Source organism: Abramis brama, assembly GCF_963993115.1.
Source record: "Abramis brama genome assembly, chromosome: 8".
NCBI classification, from domain to species: Eukaryota; Metazoa; Chordata; class Actinopteri; order Cypriniformes; family Leuciscidae; genus Abramis; species Abramis brama.
In genome coordinates this window covers 11,432,285-11,449,720 of record NC_139970.1, presented here as the reverse complement: position 1 = coordinate 11,449,720, position 17,436 = coordinate 11,432,285, and the positions used below count along the sequence as shown (strand labels likewise).

Below are 17,436 nucleotides of genomic sequence, written 5' to 3'. Positions count from 1 at the left end.
TCCAAATGTTTTTCTCGATCTGTCCTATTGGTACAACCTGAAACATTTTCCTTGACGACGTTCGGGATATACTTCAGTGCCTGTGCTTTGTTGTGATGCGGAATGCCTCCAATATGGCGAATTCCGGCCTGATGACGCGTCGTGAAAACCCTCTTTTTCGCACAGTACCCAGCATCCTTATTTTTCTTCGTAAGAGCTCTGTGCCAGGAGCATATTAGGAGGTGAAAAAAATGTCACACGTGACAATGTGCCCCTCAAGATCATGTACACTGTCGATTTATGAGGACATGGCCTCTGTCCTCATAAACCCAAATGTCCCCATAATGCGGTGCGTATTCAGGTCAAAAGTCTCTCTCACACACACACACACACACACACACACAGGAGTTCATTTGCATTTAAAGGGACAGATAAAAACGGCGCGGTTTTGCTCACCCTCAAAAGTAACAACTTTAACATGCTATATAAATATATCTGTGGGGTATTTTGAGCTAAAACGTCACATACACACTCTGGGGACATCAGAGACTTATTTTACATCTTGTGAAAAGGCCATTATACCACGCCTTTAAGCAGTTTTCCTCATGGGGACCCAAAAATGGTTCTAGAGGGAAAAGGATTTCCGATACTGTCATCTTTGTAGGGACATTTCGTTAAAACTAAATATAAAAAAAGTGTATAAAATATAAAAGTGAAACTCCTCCAATCTGTGTATGGCCACGAGTAGCCAGTTGTGTAACTCTTATTTTTATTGCGGGACCATGACTTGAATAACTGCACTAATGACCTGAAAGATAATAGTTAATTATGTGATGTAATAGTGTTGTCCAGTTATGTCCTCTTCAGTGTCTGTTTAGCAGCAAAAACACTCATATTTCAGAGTCCTTTCCTGATTTCTTCTCCTCTCTGTTCCATCATTACACCAGTAGATGGCGATGAGTGAGTGAGTCAATATATCACTGACGACCAAGGATGGTCAAAATTAATAATAAACCATCATAAATAGCGTTTAACAAATGTCACAATATACATAAATGTCAGACATGTAAACAGTGTGAAAGATGTGCCATTTTTCTGCCTGTGATATTGTTTTCATTTAATTTGTATCTATTTTGTCTATTATTGTTTGTTACTGTTTTGTATTTGTTATTGTTGCATAATAATAAATCCATATTAATAATAAAAAAATACATCCAAATTAATAAAGGATCCCAAAACAAGTCCAAACGAAAAAGCCCATTTACGATTTTCTTTCACATTTATTACAAATATACATGCAACATTTCAATTCAAGAGATACAAATGTTAAATAAAATATAAACATTTTTCAACTTTTCAACATTGAAAACACGTCAATCTTCAACGTTTACTCGATGCCTATTGACAATTGTCAATTCTCAAGTCCCAACACATCAACATGCCAAATAACATTTTAGATTAAAATATGAATGAAATAAATGCTTTAAAGAGAGAATAGCTTTATTATACTTAAAACAGCACATTTTAAATAAAATATAGTGCAATAAAACACGGATTTCACATTCCAAGAGTCAACACAAAACACAACTCAGAAAATTGACACTACAAATGTTCACACTTTGCGACCTCCAGCTCCAGCTCTCCCGGGAGCATGTTCAAGTGTCTCAGCCATAGCAGCCCTGATTTCAACTTCTGTGGCAGTTTTACTCCACTTCATTACTGCAGCTGCAAAAGAAAATATATTAGATGGTGCATGAATAACATCATTAAGGCTCCCACTACACATTGTATTTACATTTAATCAATTAACAATTGCATGGATTTGCATACCTTCCCAAAAGAAATACAATTGGTAAGCTAAATTAGATATATATATATATAAACATGAAAAATGCAGTTACCTTTTACCACAGAGTAAAAAATGGTATCCTGGAAGGCTTGTTTCGCACTGCTACCCCGCGCCCCTTCATGTTGAAAGAAGCCATTAGGCTGTTGGTGAAAAGCCTGAGAATACATGCACAAAATCATAGGGTGAGGTCCACGCCTACATTCTACAAATATTCCTTTATGCTTGCATTATTCCTAATGAATCATCTCTTTCCGCATTTTTGATTTTCTATGTGCTAAGAGGAGGGCAAACAGAGCAGGCAATGAGTAAAAATGTAACTGCATAATTACATTCTATATTCTGAGCATGTGACAGTTGTTTAATACCTGTCCATCACTTTATGGACGCAGTCTTTATCATTCCTCCCTCCCACCATTGAGAGCTGGGACACCTGTACATGACACATGAAAAGACACTCAATACATTATGAATAAACCCATGGTGTTGGTAATATACTGATTGTTGCCAGATTGAGCTTAAATGGGAACTGGTCATGTTGACTCATCCATACATGTTGAGTCCATGCAAAATATTATGGGACAGTAGTACACCTCTAATACAAAGGCATGAAAATACACCTTCACTGTGTGTCCCTCAATTACACATTCTATAAAGCTGTGCATGTTAACAGATGCACTAGAAAAGAATATTTTTGTACAATATAGATCATTTAGACTTTTTGGAGACTGGGGGGGTCTAGTCTAATTGACATAGTTTAGTCCAATTTCTGTATAAATCTTACCCTTTGTTCCCAGAGGTTGCGGTCCTTGAGATGTGCCTCTTCTTGAGCAAACTCTTCTAAGGTTTCTAGCAACATGGACAGCAGAATTCAGGGGCTCATAGTGCCTCCCGACTCTTTTTATCTCATCTAGAATTTCAACTAGCTTTCCAAGCACTGACTTCTGGTATTCTGTGGAAGAAAATACATTCATTTATTTTTGTCAAGTATTTTATAAATCTTACTTTATGATTATTAAAGAATGATACTAAATAATAAATATTGACCATGGACGTACTAGCTTGAGACATGGGGAATAAGCCTCTCTCGGACTGTGATGGCCTTCGAACTCCACGCTGAGGTGTGAGAGAACACCTAGATCCTGAAGAAAAATAACAATAAAAACAGCGTTGAAGCTCATTGAAATAGTTGTTAATTCTCCTACCTCACTTATTGACATTATTGCAGGAGCAGCTGTCTTTAAAAACTATGAAGAATGCAACTAATCATGGACTCACTGCCCTACCTTTTCTGCTCCCGGACTGTGATGGCCTTCGAACTCCACGCTGAGGTGTGCGAGAACCTCTAGATCCTGAAAAAAACAAACAAAAAAAGCGTTGAAGCTCATTGAAAAGTAATATTACAATAATTGAGGTTGGAGAATTGACAACTATGAAGAATGCAACTGATCATGGACATGAAGAAATTTACTAGCCAATGGCGATTCTATTGCCAAGGTGTGTGTAGAGGGTAGTAAAAAAAATGTTTACTGACTTACTGGCTGACTCTGGACTAAATGCTTCTGATGATTCAGACCTTGTGGGTGAACGGTGAAGCGTTGGACGAGAACATCCAGAAACTGAAAAAGGAACAGGAAGGTTGAAAGACTTTGTTTTGAGATCAGACTTAAAAATACTTTATATTCCATTTGCATTGTAAAGTAGAATAAATAAAAACATGAAATTACTGTCTGAAGATGCAGGACTCTCTGGTTGTCTAATGGCGGTGTTAGCCAGTTCTGGGGGTGCAGGTAACTGGAGCAGCATTGCATTTTGTCCTGTGGTTGTTAAAAGAAATTCCAAAACCAGAAGCATCAGCAACTTAAATGACAGAAAAACTCATATTGCCAACCATTCCTTTAAGTTTGATGACTGAATTACACCACTGGACCAGCCCAGCCATTTTACTCACCCCTATGTGAGAGCTTAATCTTTGGCGGAGGAACCGGAAGCAACACTGTATCCTCTTGACAAGAACATGCACAATGAAATGAATCACAGTAAGATAACGATGAATACTAATGAACACAAATTTGAAAATCTCACTACAAATAATCCAGAATTGAAGACAAAAGATTATAATCCTCCTCTGCCTGTTAAACTTCCTCACACCTGAAACTGATCGAGTGAATCTCCTCAACTTCTCCAATCTAGTGTAGATGACGATCAAACCATTGATGTTCTAACATCTGCTCTAAGCTGGGGCGTTTAGTTGGATCCCGGGCTAGACACTGTCTAATCAGATCCCTGCAGTCTGTACACATTTTAATAAGGAGAGAGCTGGTTAGTCATGACCATGTGACCTGACATTTTCGCTATACGTTGAGCTATATCTAAAAATTCTGACACACTTCAACCTTTAACTTTCTGTACAAATCATTTGCTTTATGTGTGTTTATATCAATGTTATCATCATTATTCACTCACATTCGGATAAGTTGCGGTTCTGAAATATAACTTTGGCTTGTGTGATTTCCGTTCTATTAAGAAAAGGGAGACATGCGTTCGACAACTCGTACAGCAACACTCCTAGAGACCAGACATTTGCTGGGACGGCGTGGAATCGAGGTTCTGTAAAGACTTCAGGTGGGCAGTATTTCAGAACTCCTGTAAGAAAGACGTTTGCACATCGTTGAGCTTTTTTTTTTTAAAGCATCATCAAATATTTAGTAAGTCACTACCTTCAGGCTTCCTCACCCCTGTATATGTTTCTCTCGTAGCCTTCACTACTAAACAGCTGACCGCAGCCAAAGTCTATCAGCTTGAGGTCTATCGTGTCTTTCTTCAACAGGAAATTCTGCGCATGAATGTCATTATGGAAAACACCACGATGGATGCAGTGTTGCACTGCCCGCACAGCCTGTATCATGACGACCCGTGAGAACCAGTCACTCCAAGGCTGACGAGTGATTGAGTCCAGCAAGCTCTCGCAGGGTTCGGGATACTCCATGACCAGAGTGAATCCTTTAGGATCTTCAAACCACTCGTACAGTTGTATGACGAAGGGGCTTATGGATTCTCGCCTCATCATCATCAGCAGCGCCACTTCTGTAACGAGAGGTTCGGGATGCCCAGGCTAGAGAGAAGAAGCAGATAGAAGGTTTGCTGGGTAAAAATCTGAAGAAAACATCATTTTGAAATGTACTATTCTATGATCTTTTTAGATGCGTTCAAAAGAGCCTTTTCAGCTCAAAGTTATTTGGTGCCTCTAGGCTTATTGATCACATTTAGGGCCAATCCCAATTCTATCCCTTACCCCTTCACTTTCCCCTTCCCCTCTGTTTTGCGTGTGCACGTGAAGGGGAAGGGCCAGATAGCCCTTGAAACGAAGATTTTTCGGGACCACACTTCAAACGAAGGGGTATGAGAAATGTACCTGCATACACCGGCTACAGACGCAACATGACTGCCAATAATAATTTTCTTTGTCACATTCAATCTTGTGTTCATATTTACGGTCATGTTCTTCAAAGAAACGGTTGCAAAAAAATCGTTGAAGTTCGTTAACAATATGACGCGTGTAAAAAGCAAAAGTTTGAAGAGAAGTGGGCGCGCGAATGAGGCGAATTCGCGTCCACCGCGCCGCACTAAACGACTCATTCGCGCCGCAAGACCCCCAGATGCGCGTAAACGCGTCTTAACATTGAAATCACTCGCGCCAGACGCTCTATTCGTGTTTGGTGTGAACGCAGCTTTAGGTGTCGAAGATATCGTCATCTCTGTTGTTTTCTGCAAACTTCAGAAGAAAAATACAAAAAATAGCTGTAACTCACGCAAGACTACAGCTGATGACAGCATCTTGGAAGTTTGTGATAAACATTGGCGCATCTCCTGTGACGTAGGTGCTAGCTACGATGTATAATGACATGTAACGGTGTAGTAGTGGTGTCCCATTTCTTAGGGGAATATTTTCACCCCTATGCCTTGACACTCTGTTTCAAGGGGCAAGGGTTAGGGGTAGGCGAAGGGGTATAAAATAGAATTGGGATTGGGCCTTATACCTAATGCTTCCTACGGGTGTATTAACTACAGTAATCTGCACTTAAACAACTCCACACACATTCAGGTTTTGGCCAACTTACAATATTAAGATAGCGATCGTTGTCAATCTTGCGCATTCGCTTGATGGCAACCTGCACACACAAAAACCTAGTTTCAATGACAGTAACAGTATTCAAGCACCTTGTACTTAGTATTAAACCATCTGCAAATTGTTTAAATGTGTTTTGATGCATGCAAGAGCAAAATGTTTGTCCAATTCAGTAAGATTTACCTTTTTGCCATCAAATTTGCGCGTTCCCCGGAACACCCTTCCAAATCCTCCAGATCCAATCATCTTTTCCACGTTATAGAGAGACTCAAAGGACTCTGAAAAACAAACAGAAAAATATGAGACAATTATTAGCTTGCTAGATCCATTGTTTTATTTAAAAAATATCAGTGCTGGTCGAGCAACAGTAAATCGGACATGTTAAAAACTTGACTCAGTTATGCATGAAATAGCAAAATCTCTCTCTGTAGACTTTACACCGCCCAGCCTTATTTCAGTCTCACCTGTTGAGCTCTTGTTCACTGGAGAAGCCTCCACGGCACCCTGAGCAGTTCGGCCAGTTGATGTCTCTGTTGGCTCGACAGAAACTTGACCCGGCAGTGGAGGACACAGAAACCCTTCGAGGCTGTCGGACCTGGACTCCGATCCATCGCCACTCCACCTCCACTCGGCGCAGTACGAGCCTCGGCTGCTCAGACTCAACGGCTCTCTACACCACCTCTCGACATGGGTCTCAGAGAGGGACCAAGATGAGGATGACGCGATGCCCGGAGAAGAATGTCTGGAAGCAGTTCTCCAGGATCTGGAGCGGCCTGAGGATGGAACATTTCAGACATCAAAAACTGTTTTTTTATTTCTTTTTTTATTTATAATATTAATTATCAATGTCAGTGCTGGTCACATCAAATTGTTACTTTGGTTTCACTTTATTTTGGTCCCTTTAAGACATTCTATAAGTCTATAAGTAACATTACACCTACATGTCTACTAACTCTCATTACTAGAGTATTAGTAGACTGTTAGGGTTAGAATAGAGTTACTTATAGTCAGTAGAGTGTCTGTTGCTAGTCAGCGCTGGTCGAGAAAATAATATTATAATGGGGGAAATAATTGTAATATTCTGTAAAAACAAGCCTTATTTTGAGTGGAAAACAAGTAATACAGTTTAAAATGTTGGAGAAATAATGATTTACCATTACTTGGCTTGACGCCGGAGTGATCTGGAGCAGGTGATGATGGTTCCAGAATAAAAGGCTCCACAACATCCACAGCACTACTGGAACAGCAGCAGAAAACAGCCTTCAAAGCCCTCCAGATCCTGAGGAGACAACCAGGTCTCTTCGTACGTTCTGGAGCTTTTTCTGAAATGAAGAAAAAACAAATGAAAACAACTATTAGACCCATCTGTAGTTGCAGAGTTACTTATAGTCGACAGAATGTTCAAAAGGGACCATCAAAATAAAGTGTTACCGTTACTTTAGTTGACAAATCAGCCATTGAAAATAGAAATAGAAACTAAGCCATTACTTCTTTATTAAAAGCCTATTCTGACCTCTGCAAGAGTGTTTAGACGAAGTGGACGGACGTCCATCATCTGGGTTCCGCTTCGCCCTCGTCCCGCGAGCCTGACCTGTGGACACAGAAACAGAAAACTCAGAAGACAGAGATGTTAAATATCCAGGACGATCCTGGCTCTGGGTCGGGTCTGGCAGCGGCAGAGGTGGACAGTAACAAAGTACATTTATTTGAGCAGGGACGGACTGACAATCTGTGCGTTCTGGAAAAGTCCAGAACGGCCGTCCAACCGAGGGCCGTCGGCACAAAAAAAAAGTCTAATAAAGCAATATGAACAGCCAACAGCAGGGGCACTAATACGATCACTTATATGCTACGTGTAAAAAAAAAAGAGTCGGCCTACTAGCCACTGACTTAATAGTTTTATAAGGCTTACCTAGCTATTGCACTTTTAAATTTGCTTACATTATATTTGAATAGTTATAAGTTATAGTAGGCTTTATAGCAGTTGCGTCTGATAAACATCAAATGGGAAACGCTCAAAAAGCGGAACGAAACTTGTTTGATCTGTGCGCGGCCAAAGCAAGCAGGGCTGATCTCGATAACGCGAACATTATTACACAGAGCTGCGCGATCCACTGAGAAGCATTTCAATTCAGCGCAGAATTCTCTATTATAAACCCACAGATGACTATGTGATTTAAGTTAGTTAAAAGACAGATGAAAAAACAGGCGAAACATTGTTCCAAGAACAAACCAGTTAGAAAACATTTCACTCCACAACTTTACTGTAGTAAAACTGTAGTAAAACAAACTTTTTTTGGCAGAAATGTGCCTGTATATATTCATATTAAAAATGCTTTTATATATAGTCATGTTATTAAAGTTATTAAGTTGTTATTAAACGTAATGTTATTAAATGTAATCAATGCAGTAATGTTTTTGTTTAGAAGTTATGGCAGTTTATTTATTTTGCATTTATATTAATACTAAATATTTGTTTTTGATAACACATACTATAGATTTATAGAGAAAAAAAAATCAATATATATTTTCATAATTTTTCAGGAATTGTTTAAAACTGTCTGAACCAGAACCAGATCTCAAGATATTTTATTATTTCGCATATTATGGTCAAAAGTAAAAAAAAAAAAACTTAAAGGTAAAGTTAAAAAGCACCATGTTATATAACAAACTCAAAAAGATTATTGTATCCCTTGAGGTAGGGAAAAAGGTTGGAGACCCCTGTTATACAGTAACTTTATGTATTGTATGTTTTTTTTTATGTTTTGTATGTTTATGTATGTTTTATAATTACAAGTTTGTGTAATTTGGGGTTTCTGTGGGCAGTGACATTTCATTATTATGACCGCCGCTAGCGTAGCTAGCGAAAGCAGTCATATAGGGATTGTCAAAGTTTTTTTTTTTTTTTTTTTTTGTCATCTACTGAATTTTTCGTCAACGATACCAGGGACACCGAAACACCGGGGAACATGAAATTTGGTGGGCATGTAGCCCCACTAGACTTTTACGGAAAAATTTCGTTTGGTCCCCGGGGGCCACTCCCCCCCCGCGCTGGGCCCCCCCAAACCCAAAAAATGCAGTTCTGAGATGTTCAGAACTGCACCATATTTCATGTGTATGATTAACTTGACATCCTCTGGGGGTAGGCTTGGGTATCGAGTATCGATTGGAACCGGGACTAGCTTTGCGATTTTCCCGGAATCGTTCAAAAGTTTAAATTTCGATTCCTAGTTTCGATTCCCAGTCTGCCGACCGGAAGAAGACACCGCTGTTAGGGGCTGTTTACACCTGGTCACTTCATGCGTTTTCTCAGATTGGATAGCTATCTGATTAATCAAAACGATTCCATTTACACCTGGTCACATAAATGTGTTTTTGCGAAACGGATTTAAATCCGATCTTCAATTCCCGCGCTATATGCAGATTGTGCACGTCACTGAAAGCAACAGATATGAGCTGCATTTTATTGATCATCAGCTAATTTCAAAATCAAAGACCGCAATAAGAGAGAGTGACAACAGCCCTGGTAAGATCATTTCTTTCTTTACTTTTAATGATGATGATTATGTGTTAAGCGTCTGCGACTTACTTTCACTTTACTTTGCGATAGTTTGCACGTTGGCTTAATGAACAGATGCTCAGCTTCTCATCTGCGGTGACGCGCGTGTTCCAGTATCGTCGTATCTGGCTATTACATTACATAGCCTATAACACGCTCTCACACGTTTATTTATTTATTTTTTTTGCATTTTTGGGAGGAGGACAATTTACATATGTGGTTTCAACAACCAGATGCATTTACACTTGTCCAGTTTCGTCTGGAATGCGGCCCAGGCCACCTCCTGAAGTGGTTTGAGCGATCGGATTCATTTTACTCACGTTCCCCTATTAACTCACAGTGCCTCATAAAATGTATTCAGAGCAAACAACCCTGACGTTAAACTTTAAAAACGTACTTATATGATGTTTTCTTATTCTTCGGTATCTTGCAAGTTACAACCATATTCTCTCGTCCTCTGCTCGTTCGTTTGAAAACTGCGCGCGATGCCGGCGAACGTAAAATAAATAAATAAATAAATGATGAAAACACATTTACACATGAGTGTAAACAATTAGGTCAGACTATTTCCTTCAGAAAGACCGTTGGTTAGCTAGCTCATTTAAAATATCCTAAAAAAATTGTTTAAAATAGATTTGATATTTATATTGTACTGTAGTTGAAAACAGCCCTGTGAAAAAATTGATAGTAAAGTTCATAAAAAGTAAAAAATTCATAGAATTAAAATTGATCTAAACTTTTTTGACCCTACCTCTTAAAAGAATCGGAATCGAGAATCGTTAAGAACCGGAATCGAAACAAGGAATTGGAATCGGAATCGGAATCGGAATCGTTCAAATTCAAACGATACCCAACCCTATCTGGGGGTATGCTAAGTTTCGTAGAATTTCATCCATGGGGGGGTATAAAATAAATTCATTTATGTGCACATTTAGTGACTGTACACTCATCGGCCTGTAGATGGTGGTGTTGAGCGAAGGGTTGCTAGTTTAGGATGATACTGTCACTAAGGTTGCCAACTGTCCCGAATTAGGCGGGACGTCCCGCATTTTGGGCCTAATTTATTTGTCCCTTGCGTGACCTCCCGTGTCCCGTTTTTTGACAAGCTGATAAACCACTGACTGATACAACAGCAACAGCAGCAGTGCTGACCACGACACTTGAGAATGATCACCGACACCTGTCATCATCCAATCACAGCTTTTTTTAATCACTGTTTTGAGACAAATCATTGTTTGATTTGCGAACATCCTCTGCCGTCTGGTCGCTTCCGCTTCAAGCCGGACTCGTCTCGCGCTAACGGTAATTTTCTTTCACTGTCCACGTTTTGATTTCGGCTAATCAATTTTGGCGAATGCAAACAACGTGATTATTGTTCATGAGTCTAACATCCAGCCACGCAAGAAAACATGTAATCTACCTGAGGGAATAATATGCTCAAAAAACATTTCTGATTATTATTAATGTTTTAAAGCTTTTAGAAAGTACATAGAAAGCTTTTGTAACATTATCTTAACTGTCACTTTTGATTAATGTAATGCATCCTTGCTGAATAAAAGTAGGCAATTACTTTCTTTATTTTTTTCCCCCAAAAATAATCTTACTAACCCCAAACTCAGGGGGGGGCCGGGGGGGGCCAGTGCCCCTGTGTCAACAAGCTTGGCCCCCCTCTGGCCCCCCTAAATTTGGAATCGTAAAATCACACCAAACAACTGCGCATTTTATCAGTTGCGGCGCCTTCATCTATAGGCTACACTGCAGCACGACGTATATTCACATCAAATGTTAACGCAGAGGAACGGGACACTGCAGTTCACAAAAGTTCATTATTTGCATGTGCTTTAAAGCCTTGCCGGTTAAACATGTCATTCGCTGCTGATGCGCTGTTCAAATATGCGCTTTACTGAGCGCGTACATTCGACGCGCACATGCACTAAAAGCCTGTTACTGGACTAAGTTATCTTTTGAGTCTTATATTGCGCTAATACTGTCAAATACAGACAATGTTTACATAAACAAAGTTGGTTATGTCTAAAGTGAAAGCAAACAGAGAAAATTAATTAAAATCTGCTTGTCATATGCGTGTATATTAGACGCGTCGCGTGCAGTTCTTAAAGAGACAGTAGCCCTAATAATAAACATGCTGCCGCTTGTCCTTAAAGAGATAGTTCACCCAAAACCAAACAGTTGCTGGTCCCCATTGACTTCCATACATAGTAGGAAAAAAATATACTATGGAAGTCACAGGGGTACATCAACTGTTTGGTTACTCACATTCTTTCAAATAACGTTTATTTTCAACAGAAGAAAGAAACTTATTCGGGTTTAAAACAACTTAAGAGAGTAAATTATGACTTTTTTGGGGGAGAACTATCCCTTTAATGTTAATAAAACAACAAAACACACAGAGGAAATCATTCACTGCTCTTGACTGAGAACTTTAAGTCTGTTGTGTTTTATTTTCATATTTGTTTATTTAATTACTTTCTTCAATTCTACTGTTAAATACACCTATAGCTGAAAAAATAAAGCACTGTTTATTTCATTTGTATATTAAGTTGTGTATGTGTAATATGTATCTCTGTTCATAATTTTTAATAACAAAGACAATAATGACAACAATTTTTTATCTTCGCCACTTTGGCCTAAATGTCTGCCATTCTTTTTTATTTTATATTTTGTTACCTATAAGGCATTGTTTTTTTTAAAATAGGGACATTAGTTTGGCTGTAATGCTCAGTCACTTGCAAAATAGTAAAACCAACATGAAAAAAGAATTGTGATAAAATCGTGATTTTCCTGAAAAAAAATCGTGATATGATATTATTGCCATATCGCCCACCCCAGGTGTAAAAAAGTGCCTAGATGTGCTTAGATGCTAAAAATGTGTTATTATTGATCATTATATCACACTACAATTAAACATAATGAAACATTAATTTGAATTGAAATTGTTTTATTAGCTTAGCTAATATAATTTATTAGCTTTTTCTAGAGATTGCAGTCATGCATGACATGGTGAAAAATGACTTGAAATAATACTGAAAATAGGTTAAGATGAATGTTAAAGGTGTGCCCCCTAAAAACACAAGTGGCCCCTGCCTGGCCCCCCCAGTTACTGTGGTCCAGAACCACCACTGCATACACACACACATACAAATCCACATGCACAGACACACACACAAACACACACGCGCACACACATGTACGCACGCATACATACACGCACAGACACACACACACACACAGACACACACATACACAAACACACACACATACACACACACACACAGACAGACATGCACATACTACTACTTTTTTTAGGTATATACATAAACACGCAATACAGCCAAATTGCTCCACGTCATTTCTTTTTGTGGAAAGCCAGTGCAGGCCTGAGCGGCGGTCATATTTTGTACCGCCATGCGGTACATCTAGTTTGTATTTTATTTTCAATGCAGATGTAATGGCATTGTACAAATTTTTTGTTTTTATTTGAAGGCTGAGGCTTCATTAATAAACACAACCCCAATTATCATGATTGGTTTTGAGATGTTACTTGCTTGTCTGATAGGCTACAGTGTGTGGCATAGTATCAGGACATCCTGGCTATAGTGTCTGTGTCTCCATTTTACTTTAACTTCACTACATTTGAAAGACGAGTATCGTATTTTTTACTCCACTACATTTCTGTCAAGGTCCTTGAGTAGAAAGTTGGATTCTGACATCAATCTGATTTTCATTTTCAGCGCTGGGTTTGGTCTTCTAAATGCACATTTTGTCATTGTTTTGGAGCACACTAGCTTATAACAGTGGCTGACATATTCATACTAAAAGCCAAAAAACTTTAAATAGGGCACTATTTGAGGGAACAGCCCGAAACAGGGTGTCCGAAACTATTGTGGATGTTATTAAGAGCACTTATTCAATCTCACATTCAATCCCACTACAGGAACTGTGTTCTAGAAATAAATTTCATATTGATATGAGGGTAGGTATAGGCAGGCATAACGTTAGATTCAGAGGCACAAGGTACTGTAACTATCACAAACAACAATAATAAAATGCATTGACATTTACTTTTGATACTTAAGTACTTTTAAAAACTCTTTTCAACTTTTACTTGTAACTTAACTGAGTAATATTTGACCAGTAGTATCTGTAACTTACTTTCACTCAAGTAAGGAAATTGTGTAACTTACTTCGTCCATCTCTGGGCAGCGAATCTCCACGGTCACCAGAACCGGGTCTCCAAACCTCCTGACCAGCCGTCTGAGGGAAAGCAGCGCTCCTGGGTCTGGAGTGATCTTAGGATGGAATATTTCACAGATCACAGAGTTAGTAATATTTTAATAATAGTAATAATCAGCAATCAATGTCTGTGGTCAATTACACATTTTTACTTCAGTTAAGTTACTCAAATTCAAAACTTTATTTCGCATGCAAGGAATCAAATAAATGTGATCAAATGGGTTCTTCAAATTAATGTAGTCAGTCATTGTACAACATCATACCATAAACCATAAATGAAAAATTAAAGCACTCACCTCCTCTTTCGCCCATCATTTGATCGTGAGCCATCGACATCTCCTCCAAACTGCAATAAAATCAAGAACACAAAACACAACACAACACAACACAACACAACACAATACAATATAAATCTCCTCAGAAATACTCCCCTGAAAAAATATCAAACAAAGAAATAAAAGTAACAAGTTATTCTCAGAAATTATATGACGCTTTCACAAATGTAAAGGATATATTCTCCGATGTCCTTCTAGAATAAAAGTCTCCTCTCAGAAATCCAGAAAACAGCTTCAAAGTCTCAAGTTTCGCACAGAAAATTCTCAGCAAAAGTCTGTTAAGTCGCCTCGCCCTCGTCTCTCAAACAACAGACAGCGGTCGATCGGGAATTGTGGATACATGCAGATTGCAGAATTCATAAAACGCGTCACTATAGCAACTAAAATTTGAATCACTGCAAGATTCAAGTGTAAATATAGGCAGCATTCATAACATGCATCGTTACAGCATCTAAGATTTTAAAACACTATAAAGCACGTACAGACAGCGATCGGTTCGAGTGTAAATATATATGCAGTCAGAATTCATAACCTTCCTAGCAACTAAATTCGAATCACGCATGCACGCGCACATCGACTCTGATTTATTAAACAGTTACAAATTTAATGTTGACGTTTTCTTTTATATGATATTCATTCTTTCAGAACAGTTTTATTATTAAAACCCGTGGAAAATGCGCGCAAAAAGGCACAAGGGAGAATAAATCGGACATCATATAAATTAATTAAATTGGCCCTTTTCCGCATATATAACCACAAGGCCAATCAGCTTTCAGTATCACAAATGCGTCATCCAACCGGTTAGTAGTAGTGGTGAAGAAATCCAAATTATTGTTGAATTCTCTATTAAAATTGTTCACAAATGCTACCCAGTTAACTATAAACTTGATAAATTTGCCCCCATTAAATATCAAACTAAAACGACAGATTGCATTGTGGGTTTAACCTGATGCAGCAAAAGATTTGTTGATTACAGTGAAACTTTTTTTTTCTTTGCTTACAAAAAATAGTTATTTTTATTAAATAGTAATAGTAATAATTATTAAAGCATTGCAGTATTTCTTGACCAAAGTGCTTCTGTAATATTTAGTGTATCTATAGTGCATTCCTGGAAATGGACCCTTCAACCTTTCCATTATTATCTCACCAGTTGAACTATAATGAGCATATATATATAAAAGCAGTGTTTGACTATACAAGGGTAAATTCTACTGTGATAATTCTACTATGGTATTTACCAATTGTTCTTATGCATTAATGCAGTAGTGGTACTTCACTTTCTCTAGACTCAACTCACTGGGCCCATTTGGAGCAATCTGTGTCTATGTGCTAATATAATATACCTTGTACATCTAGCCTCTAGTCTAGAGAGAATATGGTTGTTCATATCTATGGCCCAAATCTAAAAAAAAAATTGTGAGGGCACTGACCACTAGGCTATTGAAGATAGTTATTTGCTGCAATTTGATAAATATTAGAACCTCATTGTGTATGAAACATAGGGGGAACAGAATCCGACGGCACATAGTTCAGCTGTCGAAATCCGTTCCCCCACCCCAATGATGAGAGATGTTGATGTATCGGCTTAAAATATGCTTATTCTATTCTGTGTGGATGGAGCTTAACTTGCATCAGTTTACAGAATTTATTTTCTGGCCTTTTATTATAATCGGACAGTATAGTATCAAGAAAGTTTGATGACCCGGGACTTGAACTCGGATCGCCCAAAGCTAAAATAAAATTGTGAGGGCACTGACCACTAGGCTATTGAAGATAGTGATTTGCAACAATTTGATAAATATTAGAACCTCATTGTGTACGAAACATAGGGGGAACAGAATCCGACGGCAAATAGTTCAGCTGTCCAAATCCGTTCCCCCACCCCAATGATGAGAGATGTTGATGTATCGGCTTAAAATATGCTTATTCTATTCTGTGTGTGGATGGAGCTTAAACAGCATCAATTTGATAAATATTAGAACCTCAGTTTGTCAGAAATATGGGGGGAACAGAATCCGACGGCAAAAAAACAGCTGTCGAAATCCGTTCCCCCACCCCAATGATGAGAGATGTTGATGTATAAGCTTAAAATATGCTTATTCTATTTCGTGTGTGGATGGAGCTTAACTTGCATCATTTTAAATAATGTATTTTCTGGCCTTTTATTATAATCGGACAGTATAGTATCAAGAAAGTTTGATGACCCGGGACTTGAACTCGGGTCGCGCAAAGCTGAAATAAAATTGTGAGGGCACTGACCACTAGGCTATTGAAGATAGCAGTTTGTTGCAATTTGGTAAATATTAGAACCTCATTGTGTACGAAACATAGGGGGAACAGAATCCGACGGCAAATAGTTCAGCTGTCGAAATCCGTTCCCCCACCCCAATGATGAGAGATGTTGATGTATCGGCTTAAAATATGCTTATTCTATTCTGTGTGTGGATGGAGCTTAAACAGCATCAATTTGATAAATATTAGAACCTCAGTTTGTCAGAAATATGACCCGGGACTTGAACTTGGGTCGCCCAAAGCTAAAATAAAATTGTGAGGGCACTGACTACTAGGCTATTGAAGACAGTGATTTGCTGCAAGTTGATAAATATTAGAACCTCAGTTTGTCAGAAATATGGGGGGAACAGAATCCGACGGCAAAAAAACAGCTGTCAAAATCCGTTCCCCCACCCCAATGATGAGAGATGTTGATGTATCGGCTTAAAATATGCTTATTCTATTCTGTGTGTGGATGGAGCTTAACTTGCATCAGTTTAAATAATGCATTTTCTGGCCTTTTATTATGATTGAAAAGTATAGTATCAAGAAAGTTTGATGACCCGGGACTTGAACTCAGATCGCCCAAAGCTAAAATAAAAATTTGAGGGACCCAGACAACTAGGCTATTGAAGACAGTGATTTGCTGCAAGTTGATAAATATTAGAACCTCAGTTTGTCAGAAATATGGGGGGAACAGAATCCGACGGCAAAAAAACAGCTGTCGAAATCCGTTCCCCCACCCCAATGATGAGAGATGTTGATGTATCGGCTTAAAATATGCTTATTCTATTTTGTGTGTGGATGGAGCTTAAACAGCATCAATTTGATAAATATTAGAACCTCAGTTTGTCAGAAATATGGGGGAACAGAATCCGACGGCAAATAGTTCAGCTGTCGAAATCCGTTCCCCCACCCCAATGATGAGAGATGTTGATGTATCGGCTTAAAATATGCTTATTCTATTTCGTGTGTGGATGGAGCTTAACTTGCATCATTTTAAATAATGTATTTTCTGGCCTTTTATTATAATCGTACAGTATAGTATCAAGAAAGTTTGATGACC

At 38.5% G+C, this 17,436-nt stretch overlaps 1 protein-coding gene across 1 annotated transcript; it reads right to left on the bottom strand.

Annotated features, from left to right (window-relative positions):
- Nucleotides 1–1,469: 1,469 nt before the first annotated feature.
- Nucleotides 1,470–3,990, bottom strand: LOC311088892 (uncharacterized protein). Its single transcript, XM_084123264.1, has 10 exons — nucleotides 3,977–3,990; nucleotides 3,777–3,830; nucleotides 3,553–3,642; nucleotides 3,364–3,444; nucleotides 3,112–3,177; nucleotides 2,873–2,967; nucleotides 2,610–2,777; nucleotides 2,194–2,258; nucleotides 1,881–1,983; nucleotides 1,470–1,704 (listed from the first exon to the last, which is right to left on the bottom strand). Coding segments are annotated over exons 3-7 (327 nt in total). The 5' UTR covers nucleotides 3,637–3,642; nucleotides 3,777–3,830; nucleotides 3,977–3,990; the 3' UTR covers nucleotides 1,470–1,704; nucleotides 1,881–1,983; nucleotides 2,194–2,258; nucleotides 2,610–2,776.
- Nucleotides 3,991–17,436: the final 13,446 nt, after the last annotated feature.

Bases quoted from the DNA above. Each gene is read 5' to 3' on its own strand.
- LOC311088892 (XM_084123264.1), bottom strand. From the start codon at position 3,636: ATGCAATGCTGCTCCAGTTACCTGCACCCCCAGAACTGGCTAACACCG. The intron at 3,445-3,552 runs GTAATTTCATGT...TTCCTTTTTCAG, and splicing joins GAGTCCTGCATCTTCAGACA to TTTCTGGATGTTCTCGTCCA. The intron at 2,968-3,111 runs GTAGGGCAGTGA...ATTTTTCTTCAG, and splicing joins ACAGTCCGGGAGCAGAAAAG to GATCTAGGTGTTCTCTCACA.